The sequence below is a fragment of the Carlito syrichta genome, unplaced genomic scaffold, assembly GCF_000164805.1.
Source record: "Carlito syrichta isolate Samal-C Ts95f unplaced genomic scaffold, Tarsius_syrichta-2.0.1 Scaffold301572, whole genome shotgun sequence".
Taxonomy (NCBI): domain Eukaryota; kingdom Metazoa; phylum Chordata; class Mammalia; order Primates; family Tarsiidae; genus Carlito; species Carlito syrichta.
In genome coordinates, this window is record NW_007245668.1 from 110,499 (window position 1) to 133,748 (window position 23,250).

The following is a 23,250-nucleotide window of genomic DNA, read 5'->3' on the forward strand; positions in this document are numbered from 1 at the left end:
TTTTGATTTATTGTAGAGATGAGGTCTCACCAAGTTGCCCAGGCGGGTCTCGAACCCGCGGGCTCAGGCAATTCACTCATCTCAGCCTCCCAAAGCGCGGGATTACAGGCTGAGCCACCGATCCCAGCTAGGTCAGATTTTGTAAGGGAATAAACTCAAAGGCTACCAAGGGGTTGAATAACTTAGCTGTCTGCAGTCTGACACTGGTGGCCACGGCTTCTGCCATGCTGCTTGTTTTGTGAAATAACCGAGTCTCCCGCCTACCTTCTGACCTTTTATACCACTTGTGCCTAGTGGGGTTCAGTCACAGCAAGTCGTTTGTAGTTTTTCCTTTCCTGTTCCTGTGTACATGTTGCCCTTTAGCCCTGAGTTTAAAGGCCTATGGAGGGTTAGGCAAACGTACTTTCTTTGTGAAGCCTTTTTCTGACTCTACCTGGAATAGTAAGTGACTTCTCTTTTTTCAAAATTCCTCTATATAACAGAGTAGATTATTTTGCAGTTGTGTGCCTATCTCCTGCATTTCTCCTATCCACAGAACCCAATCACCCTGTCCCACTCTGCCCAGCCCCATATTATGTGTACTTGACTGTGAGCTCCAGCTAGCAGGAACCATGTTATATGTCTCATTTTTATTTCCTTTATATTTAGCAGAGTAACATCATATGTTCAAAAATGTTTGTGGACTTAAATTGGTAAGGAGGAAGACATAGGCAAGAGACACTGTAAAAACATGAAAAGGGACTATGTGTTAGAGATGTTGGTTTAGCTTCTGAATGAGGTAGCAGGCGATAAACCTGGAGAGGTGAGGTGAAAACCAGCTGGGATGAGCTTTTTGGGGGCAGACATTATTTAGGAAACTCAATCCATAATACATAATGTGGACTGGGAGAAAGGATCTAAAAAAATAAAAAGGAGTAGTTATTAAAAACAAACAAAACAAATCTTTACAGATGACCTTCTCCCTCAAACCACTTTCGGTGCTTCTGAGGCAAGAGTTTCAGAGATCCCTTTCCCAGAGTGTTTCACCCAGAGTGCTCTGCCTGCGGAAGGAGCAACTTCCAGGACTGAAAGGAGTGGCTTCTGGGGATTGCAGGTGTATTGTGATGCTGGAGCTGGAAGAAAGAGATGATAAACTCTACAATGTAAAAGAAAATGACTGGGCTTCTTCTGGGTAGTAGTTGCTGCCCTAATTCACTGTACTCTTTTCCAACTGGTGACTTCCAGTAAGTGCCTTGGCCTGGTAATTGGATGATCCCAGCCAGCCTGGTAGAAAGAAATACTGCTGAGCGGCAGTTATCAGCTTCCCCTTGGTGGACTCTGGGCCTTGTAACACCAAGAAGGAACCACTGTTTTCCATTTTTTTGTCACTGTCTTTAGTATCTTAGCTCTGTAGACAAGCCCTGGAGGCCCTGCCTCCTCCTCAGAGGTGGTCCCTCATCATACTTCAGAAAGGCTAGGAGCAGCAGCTCCACAGAGAAATGTATTTTTAGAGGGAAATGTAGACTGGTATGGAAGATCAAGTCTGGCTTTTTGGGGGACATTGAGCAGGTGAGGAACGTAACCAATGGCCAGGAAGTGGTGGTGAAATTAGAATACTAGAATCTCAGAAAGCTAGATATTTCTCATTGTTGTACCAGAGCAACTCTTTGTGATTCTTCAAAATGAGGTTGATATTTCACATATGAGGAGATAAGGTTAGGACAAAGGATACAATGTGCATCTCACGGATCTTCAGTCCTCAAGACCAATTCAGTTTCTGTTCAAGAAGGCTCCCGATGAGAGCTGTGCTTACATTAGCTGACCCTATGACCAGTAGAATTGCGTATGTTTATTCAGAGTTTGTTTCACAAGATTAAACCAGATAACTTCCTAATTGGTTTTGAGTGTCACTATAATAAATTATTCCTTATTGATTTTGATTTGGTCAAAAAGTACAGAAACAATAGAACAAGGCAGCGCATAACACAGAGAACATAATCTCTGTGGTACTACCTGATAAAGTAGTATAAGTGTGCATCTTGATATTGATCCAAGTTTGAGAAATGATATATCAGCCAGATACATATTAATGTATTTTCATAAAAACAGGCAGTCATGGCAAAGACCAAACTCTGCAACAAAGGAAAATATATGAAAAGGGTAATGATAGATATCTACTCCTGACATTTTATAAAAGGAATTTCTTGCAGAATTTGCCATATACTTAAAACTACTGTTGCGGACCACACTTTAAGGAAGCCCTGATTACATGCATCTGAGACAACTATTCCACAAACTTTTCCGGGCCCTGAATTATTGATATTAACTGTTTATTTGGTTGGACAGTGTTAAAGCAGAAAACAGAAAAATAGGCAAGCCTGTACCAGTAGACAGAGTTTGCACATCTGAACTCTCACAGATTTCTATGTATGAAAAGAGAAACAGGAGAAGCAAAATAGATGATCAGGCTAACATTTGTTTCTCCCAAATCTAGAAATTTTTGTTCTTAAGTCCACTTGCCAGTATTGTATAAAGAACTTAACTATAAAAAGGTTGATTTCCAAGTTGTGGCCTCTGTAAATTATGAATATTAAGTGTGATTGTTAAACATGTTTCCAATTTTTATAGCACTTTTAAAATTTTTTTTTTAATTTTATTTTAAAGATGTGGGGTACGGTTCAGGATTAGGTATACAAGTGATCGTCGTACATATAGTACTTTCTTAAGTGAAAAAATTACATAATTGGCACACACAAATTGGTAGTGAGATTGCATCTGTAACAATCTTTCGGTAAAAATCTGTAATTTGGACTTTAAGGCTTTGATGATAATGGTATGAGCACTCTTCTGCCACAAGGATAGACAAAATTGTATATTCTTAAAAATTCTCCATACATGTTTAAGACATTCTTAAAATGGATGACTTCTTGTAAGCAAGCCTGTTGATAAGGTAGAAACCAAAGAGCCCTGTTTTTGAACATACGAATATTCTACCCGCTTACCTGTGCTGTGAATAACAACATCTAAAGTGAAGAATTGAGAACCACTCCATGGTTACTAGATTTTCCTTAGTAGTTTGAACTCTTTAAGGGCTTTGGACCTTATAATTTAAAAAACTTTATTTCAGAAATTGAATTACAACTAAACATGCATGTATATAACTTAAACTGATGTAATTATTGTGACCACCTATGTGATCTGGGATTTTGTTTTTATTTTTAAATGGGAGATCTTTCATTTACAAGTTCATAAAGACTAAACTATTTCTTAAAAAATTGCATGAGTTCATAAACAGAAGAAGGTATGACTATCAAAAAGAAGAAAGACACTATGAAGAAAGAATGAAGAGAACTTTGTAAAGTGATCATTAAGACTAACATATATGTGGAAATGTTTTGACTGGGCATTTGGATATGATAATAATAAGAAGAATATAAATATTATATAGCATATATATTTGCAATCTCTTACAAATGGTGAGTCTAAATAGAACTGACTGTGTCATGATCCTTTCTCACACATGTCATGAGATCTTGGGATCTGTTAAAAAACATGATTGATTTATAACTAATGCTAATATTGATATTTGCTGTTATCAACTTCTTTCTAACATATGTATCACTGACCACCTGTCCTAAGTAATTTGTGAGGAATTTGCATGTTCTCAGACAAGTAGTGTTTTGAACAGAGATGATTTCATTTATCTACTGTTAAAACTGGTGGTTAATTTTTCCTTGTAAGTATATTATTTCTAATTATGATAATATAGCAGCTATGGACATTGCCCTTTCTTTCACATTCTGTGATATGAAAGTGACTGTAACTTGTTGAAACTCAGCCCTGGTATGTGTTTCTATTATTTCTCCTGGGGAAGTGTATTAGCCTATCACAAAAGATGTAAGAAAAATTCAGCATTCCTTTTGGAATATGATGAGACTTTGTCACCCACAATGCAATTAATGTTAAAAATAGAAAGAATGGCTATGATGCGATTATGATTAGGCAGAGATGAGCTATTGTCCAAGTAACAGGAGCTAATCTAGCAGACCAAAGATGACCTACACAGAACCATCAGTGTGCTGATTGCCATTTCTCTCTGAGTTTGATGAAATATTCATGCCTTTGCTCTCCTCTCTGCAAGCACTATTGATTTCTTGTATAAACGCTGCTATATTTAGTCTAGACAAATGGAATGTGGATTGCTGCTGAATAAATTGGATGAAAGACTGGGATCTTGCCTGCCACTTTCTCTCAGTCTTGGGCAATTATTTATAATCAAGAGCAGTTTTTGTAAGTTGAGGGTGATTTTTCACAATTTAGTGATTAGTCTCTGAACAAAGGCAAGCAGTTAGACACAATCATTTCTGTTGGGATAGCAGGTTAAGAAGTCAAATTACCCTTTGAGGTTTATAATAACTGTTTCAGGGAATTGTAGGACTTTTCTCCTTATCTTAAAAACATTTTTTAGGGGTATGATGTTTGTAGTTTATGGATAGCAAGAATGCCAGCAAGAAGAGACCCCAGGGTCTCTTGAAATTTTACATTTTGTCTTTATTGGGTTAAATTCTGACCTTTGTTTATTAGGATTTTCATGTAAAAACTGAAGGCTATAGTTTGGTCTTTTTAATGTAAAAATGAAATATATCATTAACAGCCATTGCTTTGGGTTGGAATTATGCCAGCTCTTTAAGTTACTGCTCAGCATCTCACATTATTCCAGAGGCTTGACTAAAAGTTCTACACTGGCACTGTAGTTAAAAGATCTTACAGGCTGTCATCCTCATTTGTTTCCAAACTTCACAATTAATTTCTTTCCTTTCACAAATATTATGCTTTAGTAGTCATTGTCCACCAAACTTATAGTTCATTAATAAACCTTTTTCCCATTTTCATTAAAGTGACAGATAACTTCTGATCAATGCAAACTTCTGATCATTACATTGAAAAATAGGCAGTGTAAACAACACAAGATTGATACAATTCTGCATGCATAGGCTCGTGCACTCAGACATACAATTCAAGTGGCAGGCAAGGATATTTAATGTGTTAGTATTGGAAACCTTAACATCTACAGACAGGATTTCTGTTAGGTTTCCTTAAGTTACTGAAAATAGCTCTTAAATCCACATAAAATATTAACTTTGTAGTTCCCAACCTGGCATCTGCAAATCTAGGTTAGTTACTTATAGTAGTAGTCAGAGCATTAGATGTAATTTGGAAAAATACAGAAAAGTAGAAGGAGGAGAATCATATTTCCATCCAAAATACATCCGTCTTCTATTCTCTACATCCTTAGAATTTGCTATTAGAATTCAGAAACTAATATGATTGAAAGCCCCAGTAGAATCTAAGCTCAGTGAGGGCTGGAATTTTTGTCTTTTTTTAAAATATTAAACCATGACATCCAGAATGAAGTCTGAAATTTTAATAAGGGGTTCAATAAATGTATTTTGATTAAATTAATTATATTTATGTAGTTTAAATAATTATCATAGTATACATGTTACCTTTATTACTTTTTTTTACTTACTGCTGTAACAGCATTTTTAACGTTCCCAGGCATTTTTAATGTAAGATTGCATATTTTTCTAAAAAAAACGATATGACACATTTTACTTAGACATTTCCATGTTGTAATAATACTCTAGTAAACAAGATAATACTGAACTGTTTTTTTCTATGTCAAAGTTGTCTCCTTAAGATACGATCCTGAAGCTGGCAAACCTGAATCAAACGGTGGAAATATATATTACCTCTTAACGTATCACCCCGTTAGTTTTGTGTCAGTTTTATGTCAATTGATAGCTCCACTTGCAATAAATAATTGTCTCTTTGTTATATGTCTACCCTATGCTTTGGAGTATTATGCATACACATATGTGTATACCTGAATCTTATATGTTATTAAATAAATAGATAGTGAAGCTTTTTGTGATTGATAATTTGCATTTCTTTATTAGTGAAAGTCATTTTCAGTTGTTTAGTCTTATTCTTTTATTTTCTTATTTCTTTTATTTTCTAGAAGTTTTAGTGTCCTTATTTTCTAATATTTAATAGAAATTATATACCATTTTCTTTTCTTTTTTTTAAAATTTTTTTATTTTGAGTTGGAGTCTCACTCTGTCGCCCAGACTGGAGTGCAGTGGCCGCTCCCGGCCACCGCAGCCTCGACCTGCTGGACTCCAGCGATCCTTCCACCTCAGCCTTCCAAGTAGCTGGAACTACAGGCGTGCACTACCATGCCCGGCTGATTTTTTGATTTATTGTAGAGATGAGGTCTCACCAAATTGCCCAAGCGGGTCTCGAACCCACGGGCTCAGGCAGTCCACTCACCTTAGCCTCCCAAGGAGCAGGATTATAGGCTGAGCCACTGAGCCTGGCTTACCATTTTATTTTCACATTTGTTTCTAAAACGTTTTGTTAGCAATAGTTTATTTTAATACATATGAAATTTCCATTTTCGTATAATAAAAAAAGCAAAACCAAAACATTTATTGAAAGATGTACTATATGCTATAAGTGCTTTACATGGCTAATCTCATTTAAGCCATTTAACAATTCTATAATATCTATTACTTTCATTATCTCCATATTACAAATGAAGGTACTGAGGCTGAGATAATTTAATATCCTCAGGGTTATACAGATAGAGGAATGGGAATAGGCATTTAGATTATAGAGCAGAGGTTGAAAACTGGCACCCTGTATGTCAAAATCAACTTTTAGAAACATTTTGTTTGGTTCCCAGAGTGTTTAAATCTTTCAAATAAAAATTGAGTTATTTCTTTCTGTATTATCTTTTCTTGCCCACCAGTAATTGATTGGATCTGAGTAGTTAGTGGATAACTTCTATTGAAGGTCATGCAATACTGTCAGTCACAGTTTCTCCTCCTTATTTATTTATTTATTTTTGAGTAGGAGTCTCACTCTGTCACCCAGGCTGAAGTGTAGTGGAAGGTTCACAGTCATCGCAACCTTGACCTGCTGGACTCAGGTGATCCTTCCGCCTCAGTCACCCAAGTAGCTGCACAGGTGTGCACCACCACATCTGACTAATTTTTTGTTATATTGTACAGACAAGGTCTCACCAAGTTGCCCAGGCTGATCTCAAACCATGGGCTCAGGCAGTCCTCTTGCCTCTGCTTCCCAATACACTGAGATTAAAGGCATGAGCTACCGCACCTGACCAGTTTCCCCTCCTAAATCTCTATTGTCTTTAACTTAACTTGTTAGACTTAACTACACAATTTTGCTGATTCTTGTGAATAATGGTCATACAAAATATTTAACAACCAGTTTGGCATGGACACTGACCAATCAGAATGGACACTAGTCATATATTGTGGTATATCTGGATGCCTACCCTGTCTGGGAGCATTCTTGTTTAAAAATACTCCTTTAGAAAGCAGAATTCTTATCTACTAAGAGTTATGCTAAGCATTTTATATACATTATCTCATTTAATTTTGATACTTTAAATATTATTTTCTATAGTTAACCTCACATTATCAGATCTTTCTTCAGTGGTTTGATTAAATACTTGTTTTAAGTTTCCTCATGCTTTTCCACCTTGTTTATTTTAGGAATGAGGTAACTGAGATAGATTATTACTATTTAAAAACCAGCACTTAGAAACTTGGCGACTTTCACTCCCTGAGTTTGGATTTGGCACCATTGCTGTGGTTAATCACTGTTTCCCACGTTTTAGCATGCAGTTTTGCATTCTGCCTTTGCTAGATCCAATAGCCCTGCAAATATATTACATTACAAGTTTTACTTTTTAAGGTTGAATATATCTACTGACTTTGCTTACCAAGAACAATATGTGTGTAAGTGCACACATTTAGTTGTGGTAGACATTCTTTCTTATAACATGAGATCATTTTCTCCATATAGTTGAAATTTTTTTGGGGGGGGAATCCTAAGTTCACTTGATTTTTGTTAGTGATCCAATAGAATACATTTTGTGAGTGAAATTGTGGAAGATTCATGGCAGAGTACAAATTGCTGAATGAAAATTAACCTATGGCCCATTTATCCCAACTGATACACAAGTGACCTTTTATCATCATTGTAAAGATATGACTAGAATCATTGACATAAAATTTGTTGTACAGGTTATAGCATATTTTATTTTTTTGTTTCCAAATCAGTATGCTAATTTCCAATCTTCTGTCACTCTCCCTGCTACCCCTTTTCTTTTTTCCTGCTTCTATAGTGGATGTGAAGTCAGAGGTTCCTGTGGGCCTGGAGCCCATCTCACCTTTAGACCTAAGAACAGACCTCAGGATGATGATGCCTGTGGTGGACCCTGTTGTCCGTGAGAAGCAACTGCAGCAGGAATTACTTCTTATCCAGCAGCAGCAACAAATCCAGAAGCAGCTCCTGATAGCAGAGTTTCAGAAACAGCACGAGAACTTGACACGGCAGCACCAGGCTCAGCTTCAAGAGCACATCAAGGTAACACATGTTTTTTTGTCTCTGACCTTACTCAGGGAGTCTGCACCATAGTGGGTATAATACATGCTCATGTGAACTCTGGGGGTAAGAGGGAGTTTCACTGTGGTTAAGACAGGGATAGATGACCTGAAGGAAACTGTGATTATACTAGTGAAAACTTTGGGGTAAGTACCTGTCAAAAACCTGCTTTGTTTCTAAAAGGAACCTCTCACATGTCTTCGTACTTTAGCTTATAGAATCAATAGTAAGGAATAATAACTTCTCTCCTACATGATTTTGTTCATTTGCTGCACTACCCTCATCAAGAACCATGAGCCCAGAAAGACCCATTTTATATTTCTAGAGAATCTGCATATACTGTTTACCAGAAAGGATAAATTAGTCATTTTATATGAAGAGAGAGCTTTTTATTTTAAAAAAATCTTTGGTCTATGAGTAAATGAAGTAGATGTTCTGAGTATGTCCTAATCTTCCTTATAAAAAGTGTCCCATGGTGTATACATTCAAAATAAAAGCATAATAAAAGGCTCAAGAGAGGTATATATAAAGTGACTAGTGCAAGTATTTTAGTAGAATCGATACAAAATTTATTGAAGAATTTTTGGGAGGTGTTAACAATTTGAGACTCAAATTATTTACATTATTCTAGAAGAAATATATCCATATCCCAGAGCTTTTAAATGAGGGCTTATTTTATCAGAATATGTTTGATGTGTCTATGTTTTCAGTTCTTTTGCATATTCAGAGATAAATATTACTTTAGCTTTATTTATAAAATGTCTTCTCCAGCTACTTGAAAGGCTGAAGTGGAAGGATTGCCTGAGCCCAGCAGATCATTCAACTTTTTGACAAAGACATTTGAAAACAAGGCTATTTTAGTCAGATTAAGTACATATATAATTGGAATTTTTTGACAATAAAAGTAGCAAATAGTTATAATAATTTTTTATCATCAACTCCTTCAAGATGACTTAAATACATGATAATGTATTAATATAAATTATGTTATTAATATCATAAATTATATTATATCATATTTTATTGTATTGTTTTATTGGGACTTAGTCTATTGCTTGCAACTCCAGTGCAAGCATATTGATGTGGGCTTAATAAAGATAATGAATCTATGTTAATATTACATAATTTTACCACATCAATATTACAGTGTCTGAAAATATTAAAAGTCCATCCTCTTCCCTATGTTTCTTGTTTTACAAGGTATTTCCTTAGCCTGGAAGACTTATCTTATTTTCCTAAATAGTTTCTTTGACACTTGATATAAAAAAAAACTAGTGAACTTTACGAAAATAACTCTTACATAGTACTGATCTATAAGATACCTTAAAAATAAGAATGAGGATTTTCTTTTGGGTCCCATATGGAATCAGTAGCTTATGATTAGATTTTGAAGTATGAATAAACTTCATTTAGTTTATAGACTTACTCTTGAATGAATGCAGAAGCATTTTTTTAGTTTGATCTTTGAAGTACTAATAGGGACATTGAAGTCTGGATTTCTTTTTTCAGTCTTTTAAGATGGCAGAGATTTATAACATGTCTATTTACCATACTTTAAGACCTAACAATCTATGTAGCTTATTTTACTGTTTTCTGTGAGTCACATAACCCTAAATACGGAGACATACTGACAAGTTACTGTTTCAAGTGCTTTTTAAAATTTATACTTTGTGACTTTTGTAGCTGGAAAATTGATGCAAATTTTAAAAAGTAACTTATTGTTTAATTTTACTTAAAAGATAATTGTAACAAGTAGATAATTAATTGTTTCTCTGGTATAAGCAAAACCATAATGTAGGTTTATTGACTTCTAGAAAATAGGCTTCTGAGAGAAAACGGGTTATGAAATAGCTAAAGGGAAAATTTAGCTTTTAAAATAATTTCCCAAAGTAATGAATTGTTTTCTCAGAAACTGAAGACAAATTTTGTTAAGATTAAAAAGTTTTTACTTTTGAAATTTTAACATTTATTTTGTTTGTCACTTTTTTATGGGTAAAGTTAAAAGTTGATGCTTTTAGCACTCATTTAGATTTTATTTTGGCCAGGCGCAGTCATTCACGCCTATAATTCTAGCACTTTGGGAAACCAAGATGGGAGGATTGCTTGAGCCCAGGAATTTGAGACCAACTTAGGCAATAAGTGAGACCTCATCTCTACAAAAAAAAAGTTATAAAATTACCTGGGCATGATGGTGTGCACTTGTATTCCCAGCTACTTGGGAGGCTGAAGCGGAAGGATCACCTGAGTCCAGGAGGTCAAGGTTGCAGTGAGCCGTGATCGTGCCACTGCACTCCAATCTGAGCAACAGAGTAAGATGCTAACTCGAAAAGTAAATAAGTAAATAGATTTTTATTTTTATGAGGAAGATACACACTATATTATGGTTTGATTATAAAAGCTTTTAAATATTTGGCTTCTCTAAAATAATCAACATTTGTCGAGTTAGATGCTTTTACCCCATTTTTGCACTTAGTAAACTGAACTAGAGAGAAATAATATTACTTTCTCAAGGCTATACAGCCAGTAAGTGTTTTGCTCCAAGATTTTCAGCCTTGTCCTGTTTACTTCAAAGCTCCTAAGTCACTCTGACTCTCTCCTGGGCCAGAACATCTAGAAATAGAGGGATGAGCCCAGCTCGGTAGCTCAGCCTGTAATCCCGCGCCTTTGGGAGGCTGAGGTGAGTGGATTGCCTGAGCCCGAGAGTTCGAGAGCCGCCTGGGCAACTTGGTGAGCCCTCATCTCTACAATAAATCAAAAATTAGCTGGGCATGGTAGCGTGCCTGTAATTCTGGCTACCGTGGTAGGTTGAGGCTGCAGTGGCTGGGAATGGCCACTGCACTCCTGTCTGGGCGACAGAGTAAGACTCCAACTCAAAAAAAAAAAAAAAAAATAGAGGGATGATATTTTATTTCTATTGTTTTAAAACTCATTCTTGCAATCTTTGAAAATGAATAGTAACTGTGTGCTTTTCGAAATTCCTAAGAAATGTGTATTGAGGCTTTGGGTGAAGCACCGAGTCAATTTGACCAACCCTGATATCTATAGAATTAACATTAAGGCAGAGTTTAAGCAGAGTTATGAATTCTTATGCTACAAATGGAATATATAAAAACATCCATTAAGGGACTGTATATCAAAGCCAAAATGCCACAGATTTTAATATAAAGAATATTCAGAAATGTTTCTAACTATATCCTTCTAGGAATGAAGAGGCTGTCATAATTGACATTAGCATTAACTTCCTATTGCTCCAGAGGGATGTTGATGCCATTCCATATAGCTTTTAATTTTTGTTCTAGTTTTTGGTAGAACGAAAGTCAGAGTTTTGTGTAAAATTCAGAGTTCTAGGTACCTATCTAATATAAAAATAAATTACACATTTTTTAGTATCAAAAATTACAAATACAGAATGCATATCCCTTATCTGAAATGCTTAGGACTAAGAGTGTTTTGGATATTCTTGGATTTGGGAATGTTTGCATATACATATATAATGAGAGATCTTGGCGATAGGGCCCACTTTCAAACATGAAATTTATTTATATTTCCTGTATACTTTCTTGTATACTTTACATACATAGCCTGAAGGTAATTGGATACATTTTCAAGAATTTTTTACTTGAAAAAAATCGTGTGGATTTTGAACCATCAGAAAACTAAAGTGTCACAGTCACAGCCGCTCATGTGGACCATCTGTGGTTGTTGGGCATCACCATCATTCCTGACGCTGAATGTGGGTTACCTGCTGTTGGTGTGTTTGGCCTGCACGTGTACCATCTTATTACCCTTTGTGGGTGTGCTTGTGTGGGGGGAGTCTGGATTTTGCCAGAGAAAATATACCTTTGCTGATATGAGAGGGCTGGGAAGGTCTTTTTCCTTTGGGAGTACTCAATCAACTGTGTGTTGTGTGCCTGTGTTTTGACTAAAACCCATCACATGATGTCAGGTGTGAAATTTTCTACTTGTTGGCACACTCGAAAAAAGTTTTGGATTTTGGAGTGTTGCCAATTTTAGATTTTTGGATTAAGGATACTCAATCTGTGGTAATAATTAAAATTAGTATGATTTAAACTTAAAAACTGAATTTTATGTACATTATGAAAATGAGACATGAGTGAGATTATACTCTGTCTTGCATATGTGGTCATGATTCCGAGTAGTTTTGTAACTTAAGATCTCATATCCTGTAATGCCAGAGTCAAAGTAGAGCTCAGTGTTTTTAGTTATTCTTCAGTTGACACATTTGCTATTCTTAATAGATATATACTTCTCAGTCTAAAAGGAAATGACATCTGAAGATGGCTATTAAGAATGCTTCATATTTATGTTATTCATTGAAAGTGAATTCAAGGATTCAGAAAGTCAAACAATAGTGCATTAAAGTTGTAGTTTTATAGATGTGATTTTTTTCTTGACCAGCATCTCTAATCTAAAGATTTTTGTGTGTTGGATGAAAGAATAAGACTTGCTGTTTTGAGAGAAGAACCTATTATGGATATACAGATTGCATTAGTCTGTTGAGACTTTCTCGGTAAAGTTTTAAAACGTTTAACATTCATTTATTTTCGGTAGACTGTCCCCAAATTAAACTTATATCTCATCATTCTCTTCACTTTGATTATTTTCACATCATTTCTCAGGATAAGAACTGAAGGTTTCCATTATATTTATAATGTGAGAAACTTTGTAAAATAGACTTTTGGACAGTCCCTACCATTTCCTGTTTCATATGTACAAAGCAAAATTATTATGGTAACTAAAGATTTAATTAATAGAAACCAGAAGACCCAAGTGAATTTGGTAGTGTTTTTTTTTTTTTTTTTTTTTTTTTTTTGTAGGGAGGCACAGGTAATGGAGCAATCCAAAAACTTGCTTTCTGATGACATTAAGATCATCATGGCATTAGTTGTTTGCCTTTAAATTTCAGCAGTGTACAGGAAAAGTGAGTAAAATATAAACTAAATGCAAACAAGTTCCAAAAGCTCATAACATTTCAGTTTTGATCGGTGATGACTATGAAGCCTGAAGAAATTGCACACTCTCATGTCTTTCTCTTCTCGCAAGTTGCAACAGGAACTTCTAGCCATAAAACAGCAACAAGAACTCCTAGAAAAGGAGCAGAAACTGGAGCAGCAGAGACAAGAACAGGAAGTAGAGAGGCATCGCAGAGAACAGCAGCTTCCTACTCTCAGAGGCAAAGATAGAGGACGAGAAAGTAAGAGGCACCAATCAGGGTAAAAGATGGACTCTCTTCCCTCACTGTAGCTGATCATCATTCAGAACGAAGCCTGATACAGAGTGGAATTAAACTTGTCAAAATTTCTGTGTTTAACCGAAAGAATAAATTACAGATGCAACTGTAACATTTTGACATTCACCTATCAGTTCTTGTTATTCAATCTGTAGAACATCTCAAATAATGCACCCTAGCATTATTTGGCAAGGGTGCTCATTTCTGTTGTTTGGATCCTTAAAAATAATATCATGTTAAAGCGGTCTAGAGTAAGCTATTCTGTTTAATACAAAAACCCACGTCCACATCTTCTCACTATGGCTTCCTTCCTCTTGCCCAAGTAATAATTGTTCTGTAATTCAAGCTTTGGCTCCATTTAGTCTCTGCACGAACTTTGAGGAGATTGAAGGCAGAACACTTGTAAAAGAACTAACCACAAGAGGGAGACAGATCCAAATAATTCCTCTGTAGTAGGTCAGTTCAAAATCAGGTCGTAGCAAGGTTTCAAATTTGTGACTTGAACTGGAATTGTCAGCAATATTTGTTTAAAGCTTAAAGGGTTTTTTTTCTTAAGCTAAGTTTTTCAAACTAGCAACTCTGAAAATATTATTTTATTGTGTTTAGAGGAGCCGGGCATGGTGGTTCATGCCTGTAATCCCCACACTTTGGGAGGACGAGGCAGAAGAATAGCTTGAGCCCAGGAGATCAAGACCAACCTGGGCAACATAGTAAGACTCATCTCTACAAAAAAATGCAAAAAATTAGCTGGGCAGGGTGGTACTCACCTGTAGTCGCAGGTACTTGGGAAGCTGAGGCAAAAGGATCACCTGAGAACCCAGGAGGTCGAGGCTGTGGTGAGCTGTAATCATGCCACTCCACCCCTGCCTAGGAGAAGGAGTGACACTCTGACTCAAAAAGGAAAAAAAAAAAATGTGTTTAAAGGATCTAGTATGGATTTAATCCCCTAACATTCTTAATTATTAAAAACTATTTCGTTCCTCAGCGGTATTTTTTTTAACTAAAAAAAAAAAGTTAGAATTAATTCTGGGATTCCCCTTTTTGCAAAAGCAATTTAAGAAATCATTAAAGGTCTTTTGAAAATTGGCAGTTTGAGCAGTAGTTACAAAGCATTACTGTGCTATTTTCTAATGCCCATTTAGACTGTGGTTTCTTCTTTTAATAGGAAAACTTTATATGCTGCGACCAGTGATTTTTACTTCTTAATCTTTGTTAAATATTCTAGAGGCCAGGGAGGACAAAACTCACAGTCAACATCTGTCTCTGTGTGTGTGTGTTTCAGGGGCAGTGGCAAGTACAGAAGTAAAGCAGAAGCTTCAAGAATTCCTATTGAGTAAATCAGCAACAAAAGACACTCCAACTAATGGAAAAAATCATTCCGTGAGCCGCCATCCCAAGCTCTGGTACACGTATGTTCAGTGTTTGGCTGTCTTCATTCCCAGGGGTAAAGAACCCGGGTTCTGTCTTGACCCAACCTGGGCACAAATCCCCGGCCTGCCATTTCTCAGCTGTGTGGCTGTGGGCAAGTTCCTTGAATTCTCTAAGGATCAGTTTCATTCTCTATAAAAACAGGATAATAATAGTACCTGCCTTCTAGGGTTGCTGGGACAGCCCTATGAAAAAATGTGGTAAAGTTCATAACAGAGAGCAGTGCTTAATAAATGTTAGCATTTATCATTGTAGGGCGTGGAAGTGTGTATGTTCTTTAGCAAATGAGTAACTGACAAATGAGAGGTGTGGTATAGAAAATAATTTGTATTTTGAGTTTCCCTATTCTCAAATGATACATCTGCTATCTATACAATAAATTCTGAAGATTTGGCAGGATGTGATTTTGTTTTACTTGACTTGATATAAAGTGGAGGTCTGAGCTATTTTTAAAAGTTCAGAAGAGTTTTGGCTCAGTTTAAAAAGAAGGTAGGAAAGCAGGAAGAAAGATAAGGGAGGATGGGGCAGAGAAGAAAGGAAGTTGCCAAATAAGTAAATCGAAGTCTTCACTGAATAGTTTATCTCTGCCCACCTCGTCTCATTTCTTCCCACCCAGTAAAATACTAGCTAAGCTTCTGACACATAAACTGACAACTGAATACACCGTGGTCATATAGTTTTATGGAGCCATATTTCCCAAGTTCTGTAAAGAGGTGCTATGCAATACACAAATCTTCCCATATAACATAAAAGAAGTGGTGTTCTTAAAAAATCAGGTCAAGTAATTGATATGCAAATACATATGGATAATAGACTAATAGATAATTATTTCATTTCTTTCATAAAAGTGTTGCCAGATGACCACAGAATTTTACATTTACATTTTTCAATCCTTCACATCATCAAGGATAGGAGCAGTATTTGATTACTTTGTTATATTGAAATTATAAACATTCCAGCAGTTCTATTTAAAGAGTTATTGTCATTATAAGCCTATTCTATAGGTATCTGTGTCCTTTTTTGCTCCAAAAAAAGGTAGCAGACGGATTCCAGAGGTTTTTTTTGTAAATACTTTTTAATGATTTACATAATTTCTCTCATGAGTGTCAACTGACTTGAGAAATCAATCTCTGAAGAACATTTTCAAAGTGTCAGTCAAAATCACTATTTCAAAAGAAAGTCAGGAGACCTGAGGCTGTTGACACAATACTGTCTTTTCAGTAAAAAAGCTACTCTCATCCACCGACAATTTTTTAAAATGAAATCCTTATATGTTATATGTGTTTACTTTTACCTTGGATGTTCTACATTGTTGACTAAAAGATTTCTCCAGTATAGCTCTTAAGAAAACAGACACGATAATCTCAAATTATAAAGCTCAGACTCAGTAAATTCTGTTTTAGCGAAGCCAACTTTGCTCTGTGAGTGTATGACTGGAAACGTGGTGGGCATCCTTAGGACTCCTGCATCGTTCCATAACATACCACTACAGTGAACTTGGTTGTATGAGTCTGTGGTTTGTATACACTAAGAAGAAAGAGCATAAACACAGCTGAGGCATGTGCACAGCATGTGCTACTGATTGTTGCTGACCAACATGCAGTCAAAACTCCAGAGTAAACAGTGAAACTTCTTTGTCTTTCCTAGGGCTGCCCACCACACATCATTGGATCAAAGCTCTCCACCCCTTAGTGGAACATCTCCATCCTTCAAATACACATTACCAGGAGCACAAGATGCAAAGGATGATTTCCCTCTTCGAAAAACTGGTAAGTTGGTTTAACAAGAAACCCACTTGCTCTTCCATAGCCTACCTGTAGTTTCATTTTACAATACATTTACAGGAAAATCGATGGATTTGGATTGTAGATCCTATAACCTCCACACCCTGGCCCCTAGCATAAACAAACATGCTCATGAACACCTGCATGTGTGTGAACACACACACATACACACACACACACACACACACACACACACACACACACACACACACTCTCCTACTTATTTCTTTATCTGTTGATTCAGTATACAGTCAAAGTACCTTTTTAAAAATTCAAAGATACTTGTAGTTGAATGTTAGTTGGATTATTATCTTATTAGGGATAAAGGGTAGAACGAAAAAAAAATTTAAATTTTATTTCTCAGAAAATTCAGCTCTTCTCCATGAATAAGGGTCTCAGGAATATTCTTCATCAACCTATTTTTCTGCTAAGCCTCAACCATCTTGTACAAAAATGCAGATAGTAAACTGATTTTTTTCCCTGACAAATATTTTATAAACCTTAAATTTTAATTGTTGATTTGGTAAAAACAGGTAAGGCTAAGGGCTACGTTCTTGTGTGAGTGACTTGCCAAATGTCTCATGGATTACAAGAGAAGCCAGAGTGAAGATTTGTACCTAATAATTGCAGGTAGTTGTGTTAAAATTTGTTCAGGGAAACTAGCACAATGAGGTTACTATTTGGAAGTTGTTAAACAACCTGTGGTTCTAAGGCCTGTATTTGTTTCCCATATTTTTCTCCTTTCTGAGCACTCTGATATGTACATATTTCATGCATTATATGTTCTTACTGTTATCATAAATATGCCCAAACTTTAACTAGAAATGCATAGATATAGCATTTGTGTACATTCTATTCTAAATCTTATGTTCTTTGCTAACTATAATTCTTTAAGACAGTAGCAAATGAAAAACGTTTTATTTCCACAACTGATCTGAAATGATATTCATAGAAAATAGTTTGGTTTAGTTATAGTTTACTCAGGTCCCCTTGCAGAAGTATAGATTTATTTAATTTATATATGAACCTACAGAGTGATGATGACTTCAAATAATTATATTCATTTTCCCAAGCAATTTTGGGTAATTAAAATGGATGTAGATTGTTAAAAACACATGATGAAGCTATTTTCCATCATATAATTTACCTGTAGCATAATGAAGATTCAAAAATAAAATCAATCATGAATAAGAATTTATTATCCACCATCTTGCCCATATTGGGCAAGGGCACTGGGAAAGATGTTTAAGTATTACAGAGCAGTCTGTGCTTTTTATTTTTAATAGCCCAAAGGCTATTTTTGCCTTTCTACTAAAAGATGATAGGTATTGTAAAATACTTTAATAGAAGGCTATACAAAGGCAGAATGACGGGGTTTTATATGTCGTATCAAAATTTCACACTTTTATCACAAATCAGATGTCTTTCTAATAAATAAACTTATCTGGATTCAAAGTGAGCAAGCAAGCAAGGAGGGAACGTCTTTGTATTTTTAAAACATGGAGTATAGTTTATGAAAATTGGTTCATAAAGAACATGAGCTTTAGAATGTGGAGACGGCTTTGATCTGCAGTCTTGACATTTATTTGTACCAGTGGCATGAGTACGAGCTATTGATGGAGATCCTGTGGACATTGTCCCAGGTCTCAGGGCAGGGACAGGCATTCAAGAGCCTAAGGAGTCACTGAAAGGAAGGAAAATATGGAGTCTCTTTATGGCAGGGGTTACTGATGAGTGATACAGTTACATTCACAGAGAAAGACTTCTATCCTGCTGAGCACATAGCCTTTGAATATACTCTTACCACTGGGAGATTGAGAACTGATACTGACTTTGAAAATAAGTGGCATTTGGGACTTACAGTAAGCACCCAGAAAGAAAATCTGATCTTTTTCAATACTTTGTGTCTCACTGTTTTCATGTGAACAGCTTATGGTTTTTTCCTCTGTGAAGAATAAATAACAAGCCGTTAACTTAGTCTTCTAAAAATTTTTACTTCACAACAAAATTTAAAAAGAAATTCTGCTCAGAATATTTGTTACAAACCCTATTTACATCTGCACAAGTATGCAAGAGATTTTGTGTGCCTGATTATGTGATATAAAAGTGAAAATCGCTGGTCTTTTCTAGTGTTATATTCTCTGTATTTACCCATAATTTCCAGTTTCTTCCAGTTTTTCCTTGATATTTATGAAGTGTCAGGCTGTTGATCTGTAAAACCAAACATTTTCAAGCATTGTAGCTATAAAGTTCTTGAACAGCCATTAATACTTTAATATCTCTGTAGGGATTTCAAAATATTCCTTAATTCAATTCCCATTGTCTGTTTAAGAAAAGTATAATTAAATACAGATGTTTTCTACGCACTATCTAAAATATTTAGAGATACCCTTCATTAATTACAAAATAGGCGGAACTCTTCAGCTCTTCCATCTTTTATAAATACAATCTATTTGGTGTATTTCCAAGTCCATTGTGAGAAAATTTAGACATATATAATCACTAAAAGACAAGCATTGATATATTGTCAAATACTAATTTTCACTTCAGCATTTGTTGTATTTCAGTGACTCAAAGTCATTACAAGAAAAAGTAAACAATAAAATTTTACCACAATAAAACATATGTGGTGATTGAGGAAGCAGTTTAAGATAACATTGTGTGAAGCCACATCATGCTCCATGAAATCTAGAATAGTGTCATTGACCATCTAGTGTAAACACCAGCACAACTATTACAGAGTTATGCTTTTCTCTTAGGACCAGATTCCAAATTGATGTCGTCTGCTTGGATTTCATTGAACTCAATCTTAGATTTAAAAGAAGTCTTTAAATGAGTGTGTTCTATCTTTTGATCTGTATATGAAACTAAATACCCTTAATTTATTTTAAGTCTCCATCACTACTGAATCACCAATATGTATTAGCAAGATTTACGAGAGCAAAACTGGAGCCAGAGTTAGAAAAGTCCTAATGACCTAAATTGATTAAAGTCACCCTGGGGATGTCCCTTCAGCAGTGAGCACAATTTGGAACCTTTCTTGACCTTTAGGACCTTCCCCAGACAGTGGTAACCCAGGAACAGTTAACTACAGAAGTCCCCTCCTTTGCCTGCAGAAATCTGACCTTTGTCATGCAAAGTGGACCTTTACTTCCTTCGCCTTAGGAGTATCATAGTCGGCCATAGAATTTGGGCATTTTAGAAACATCAGAATAATTCTAATAGTTGTTTCTAATAATGCCCATTTCTAATTCACTTTTCTTTTAAATGTAGAAATTGCATGTCTTTTACTCCTTTCCCAACAATTGGTTTTGAAGTTGAGAATAACATAATTGCATTAATTTTTATAGTTTTTGCCCACACTTAAAATAGCTCTTCCTTAAGATGTACACTTTGTGATTCCTTTTGTTTTATAACACAAAGATGTATTGGTATGACAATTTGGAATATTTGACTAAACTTCATACTTTGGCTGAAAATAGTATTATTGTAGTAAGTGGCTTTTTTCTCTTATAGTATACTGCTAGACTGATGATAAACTATCAAGTAGAGAAAGGAAGCTTCTGGTCCAGGCACTTTGGAAATAGTACATATTTCTCACAGAGATACTGCATATGTGGTGACTTTGAACTGACCTTCAAAGCCATTTGAATTGAGTTTTGTTCCAGTGAGTGTGTGCATATGTTTCATAAAACATTGTGGTAAAAATTTCTAGGAGTTTTATACTCCATTATATGATTGAGGTCTTACCAGTGAACTCTGCCTTTCTTTGAATGTTATAGTCTTTCCATTTAATACTTCTGAACAAAGTGAGCTGGCTGGCTAGATTAACCTCTTAAAGTGCACAAGCCATATAAAGCTTGGCTTGGACTAATAAGACTGTTCCAGCCCCACTGAAATATTCGTTTTAATGGTCAGCAACACTAGAATAAGCCTCAAAAATGGAAAGGTTCCAAGCATAAGTTAAGGTTTTGGAAGTCCAATGTCATTTTCCACACTGAATAAATTGGAAAGAAGGCAGAGATGAGATATATAGCTTTGTAGACCTCCCATCGGTATAGTCAGTTGTTATGTTGTTGTACCTTGGTGACTTGTTCAAATTATTATAATCCAAAATTAACACAAGGGACATTTTTTTTTTTTTTTGAATTCGTGTCTCACTCTGCCCAGACTGGAGTGCAGTGGCCGCTCCCGGCCACCGCAGCCTCCACCTGCTGGGCTCCGGCGATCCTTCCGCCTCAGCCTTCCGAGTAGCTGGATCTACAGGCGCGTGCTACCACGCCCGGCTAATTTTTTGATTTATTGTAGAGATGAGGTCTCGCTGCCCAGGCAGGTCTCGAACCCGCGGGCTCAGGCAATCCACTCACCTCAGCCTTCCAAAGGTGCAGGATTACAGCCTGAGCCACCAAGCCCAGCTGACAAGGAGACATTTTTCAATGATTTAAAATCTTCTCTCTCTGTGTATATCTTTCTCACAATACACAAACACATGATCATGTACACATGGGAACATGCACACATTTCTGCAAAGGTAGCATTTAAGTTTATAAAAATATTTGCTCAAAATATTATTCCAGATTGACATATAATGGAGCGTTTTTATATATCTGAGTACTCTATTTTAGCTGCATTGTTGTGACCAATCTTGCTTAAAATTATTGAAATATACTTCATGTGATAAATTTTACACAAGGTTTCCCAGAATTGAGAGGCAATATGGCCACTGTAACGCAGGCTTTAAATCCCCACGTACCAGTTTGAAATCTGGTTCTTTAATCTTGAATGATTACTTTAACCTCTCTAGACCATGATTCCCTCATCTGTAAAATGGGGATGATAATTGCATTTGATTCATATAGTTATTTTGAGAACTCATTTAAAGAATGTAAAGCATGTAAAACACTTGAGATCATACCTAGGATTAAGGGAGTGCTTAATGTTGACTTTATGGTTGTAGTTGATAAGGAATTAAGTTTTATTTATTTCCATGAGGTCAAAATTAATTTTTTTTTTGTTGTGGAAGTTCTTTTTAATATCTTATGTTTTTCTACTTTTATTGCCAAAACAAGTAAACTGAGAAAAAAGGGATAGCCATTTTATTTTTAAGCTATGTGCAACTCACAAGGCTAATGTAAAAATGGGAATAAAGGTCTTTGTTAGTTCTGCATGTTTCCTGACATTTTAGAACCCAATATGGCATTTGAAAGTAGCAGCAGGCTGCATGCCAGTCATCCCAGCTACTCAGGAGGCTGAGGCAGGAGGATTTCTTGACCCCGGAAGTCCAGCCTGGGCTCTTGAAAAAAAAAAAAATAACAGTAGACTTGTTTTTGTTACTTACCATATGAGCAACTCAATTGATGTTCTGTGCTCACTGGAGCCAAACAGAGTTTTAATTTCTGCTGTTGACTTCATTTTTAAATTAATAGATGTTAATTTTTAAGACAGTTTTAGATTTACAAAACAATTAAGCAGACGCTATAAAGTTCCTATATTGCTTTTTTATTTTGTTTTATTTTATTTTATTTTATTTTTGAGTTGGATCTCACTCTGTTGCCCAGACTGGAATGCAGTGGCTGCTCCCAGCCATCACAGCCTTGACTTGCTGGGCTCCGGCGATCCTTCCGCCTCAGCCTTCCAAGTAGCTGGAACTACAGGCGCGCACTACCATGCCTGGCTAATTTTTTGATTTATTGTAGAGATGAGGTCTCGCCAAGTTGCCCAGGCGCGTCTCGAACCCACGGGCTCAGGCAATCCACTCATCTCAGCCTCCCAAAGTGCGGGATTACAGGCTGAGCCACCGAGCCCGGCTCTTATATTGCTTTTTAAATATTTTGCATTAGCATGGCACATTTGTCACAATTTATGGACTACTACTGATATGTTATTATTGGTATAGCCCATAGTTTATATTGTTTTACTCTGTGCTGTAAAGTCCTACAGGTTTTAACAAATGCATAATGTCATGTCATGTGTCTACCATTACAGTATTATTCTATTTCAGTGTTCTATCATTACAGAATAATTTTATCACCCTAAAAATCTCCTGTGCTCCATCTATTCATCCTTCTCCTAACCAACATCTAGCAACCACTAATTTTTTTATCTCTTTACCTAGTTGAAATCATTCAGCATGTGATTTTTCAGACTGCCTTCTTTTGTTTGGCAATATGCATTAAGGTTCTGCCATGTTTTTTAGTAGCATTAAGCTTTTTTCTGTTGCTGTATAGTATTCCATTTTATGAATGAACTACAGTTGGAAGAACATCTTTGTTGCTTCCAAATTAGTGATTATAGATAAAGCTGCTATAAGCATTTGTGTATGCAGACTTT

The 23,250-nt window shown here is 35.9% G+C and overlaps 1 protein-coding gene across 12 annotated transcripts in view; it reads left to right on the forward strand.

The window, feature by feature from the left end:
• HDAC9 (histone deacetylase 9) overlaps nt 1-23,250 on the forward strand; it is a 512,743-nt gene that overhangs the window by 84,765 nt on the left and 404,728 nt on the right. For 3 of the 12 annotated variants that reach the window (XM_021710824.1, XM_021710828.1, XM_021710825.1), the window contains exons 3-6: nt 8,198-8,439; nt 13,522-13,672; nt 14,991-15,111; nt 16,784-16,905. In XM_021710824.1, the coding sequence (XP_021566499.1) occupies nt 8,198-8,439; nt 13,522-13,672; nt 14,991-15,111; nt 16,784-16,905 (636 nt within the window). Of the gene's footprint in view, nt 1-8,197; nt 8,440-13,521; nt 13,686-14,988; nt 15,118-16,783; nt 16,906-23,250 lie in introns of all 12 variants that reach the window. The other 9 variants (XM_008054890.2, XM_021710829.1, XM_008054887.1 and 6 more) reach the window with 4 other exon arrangements.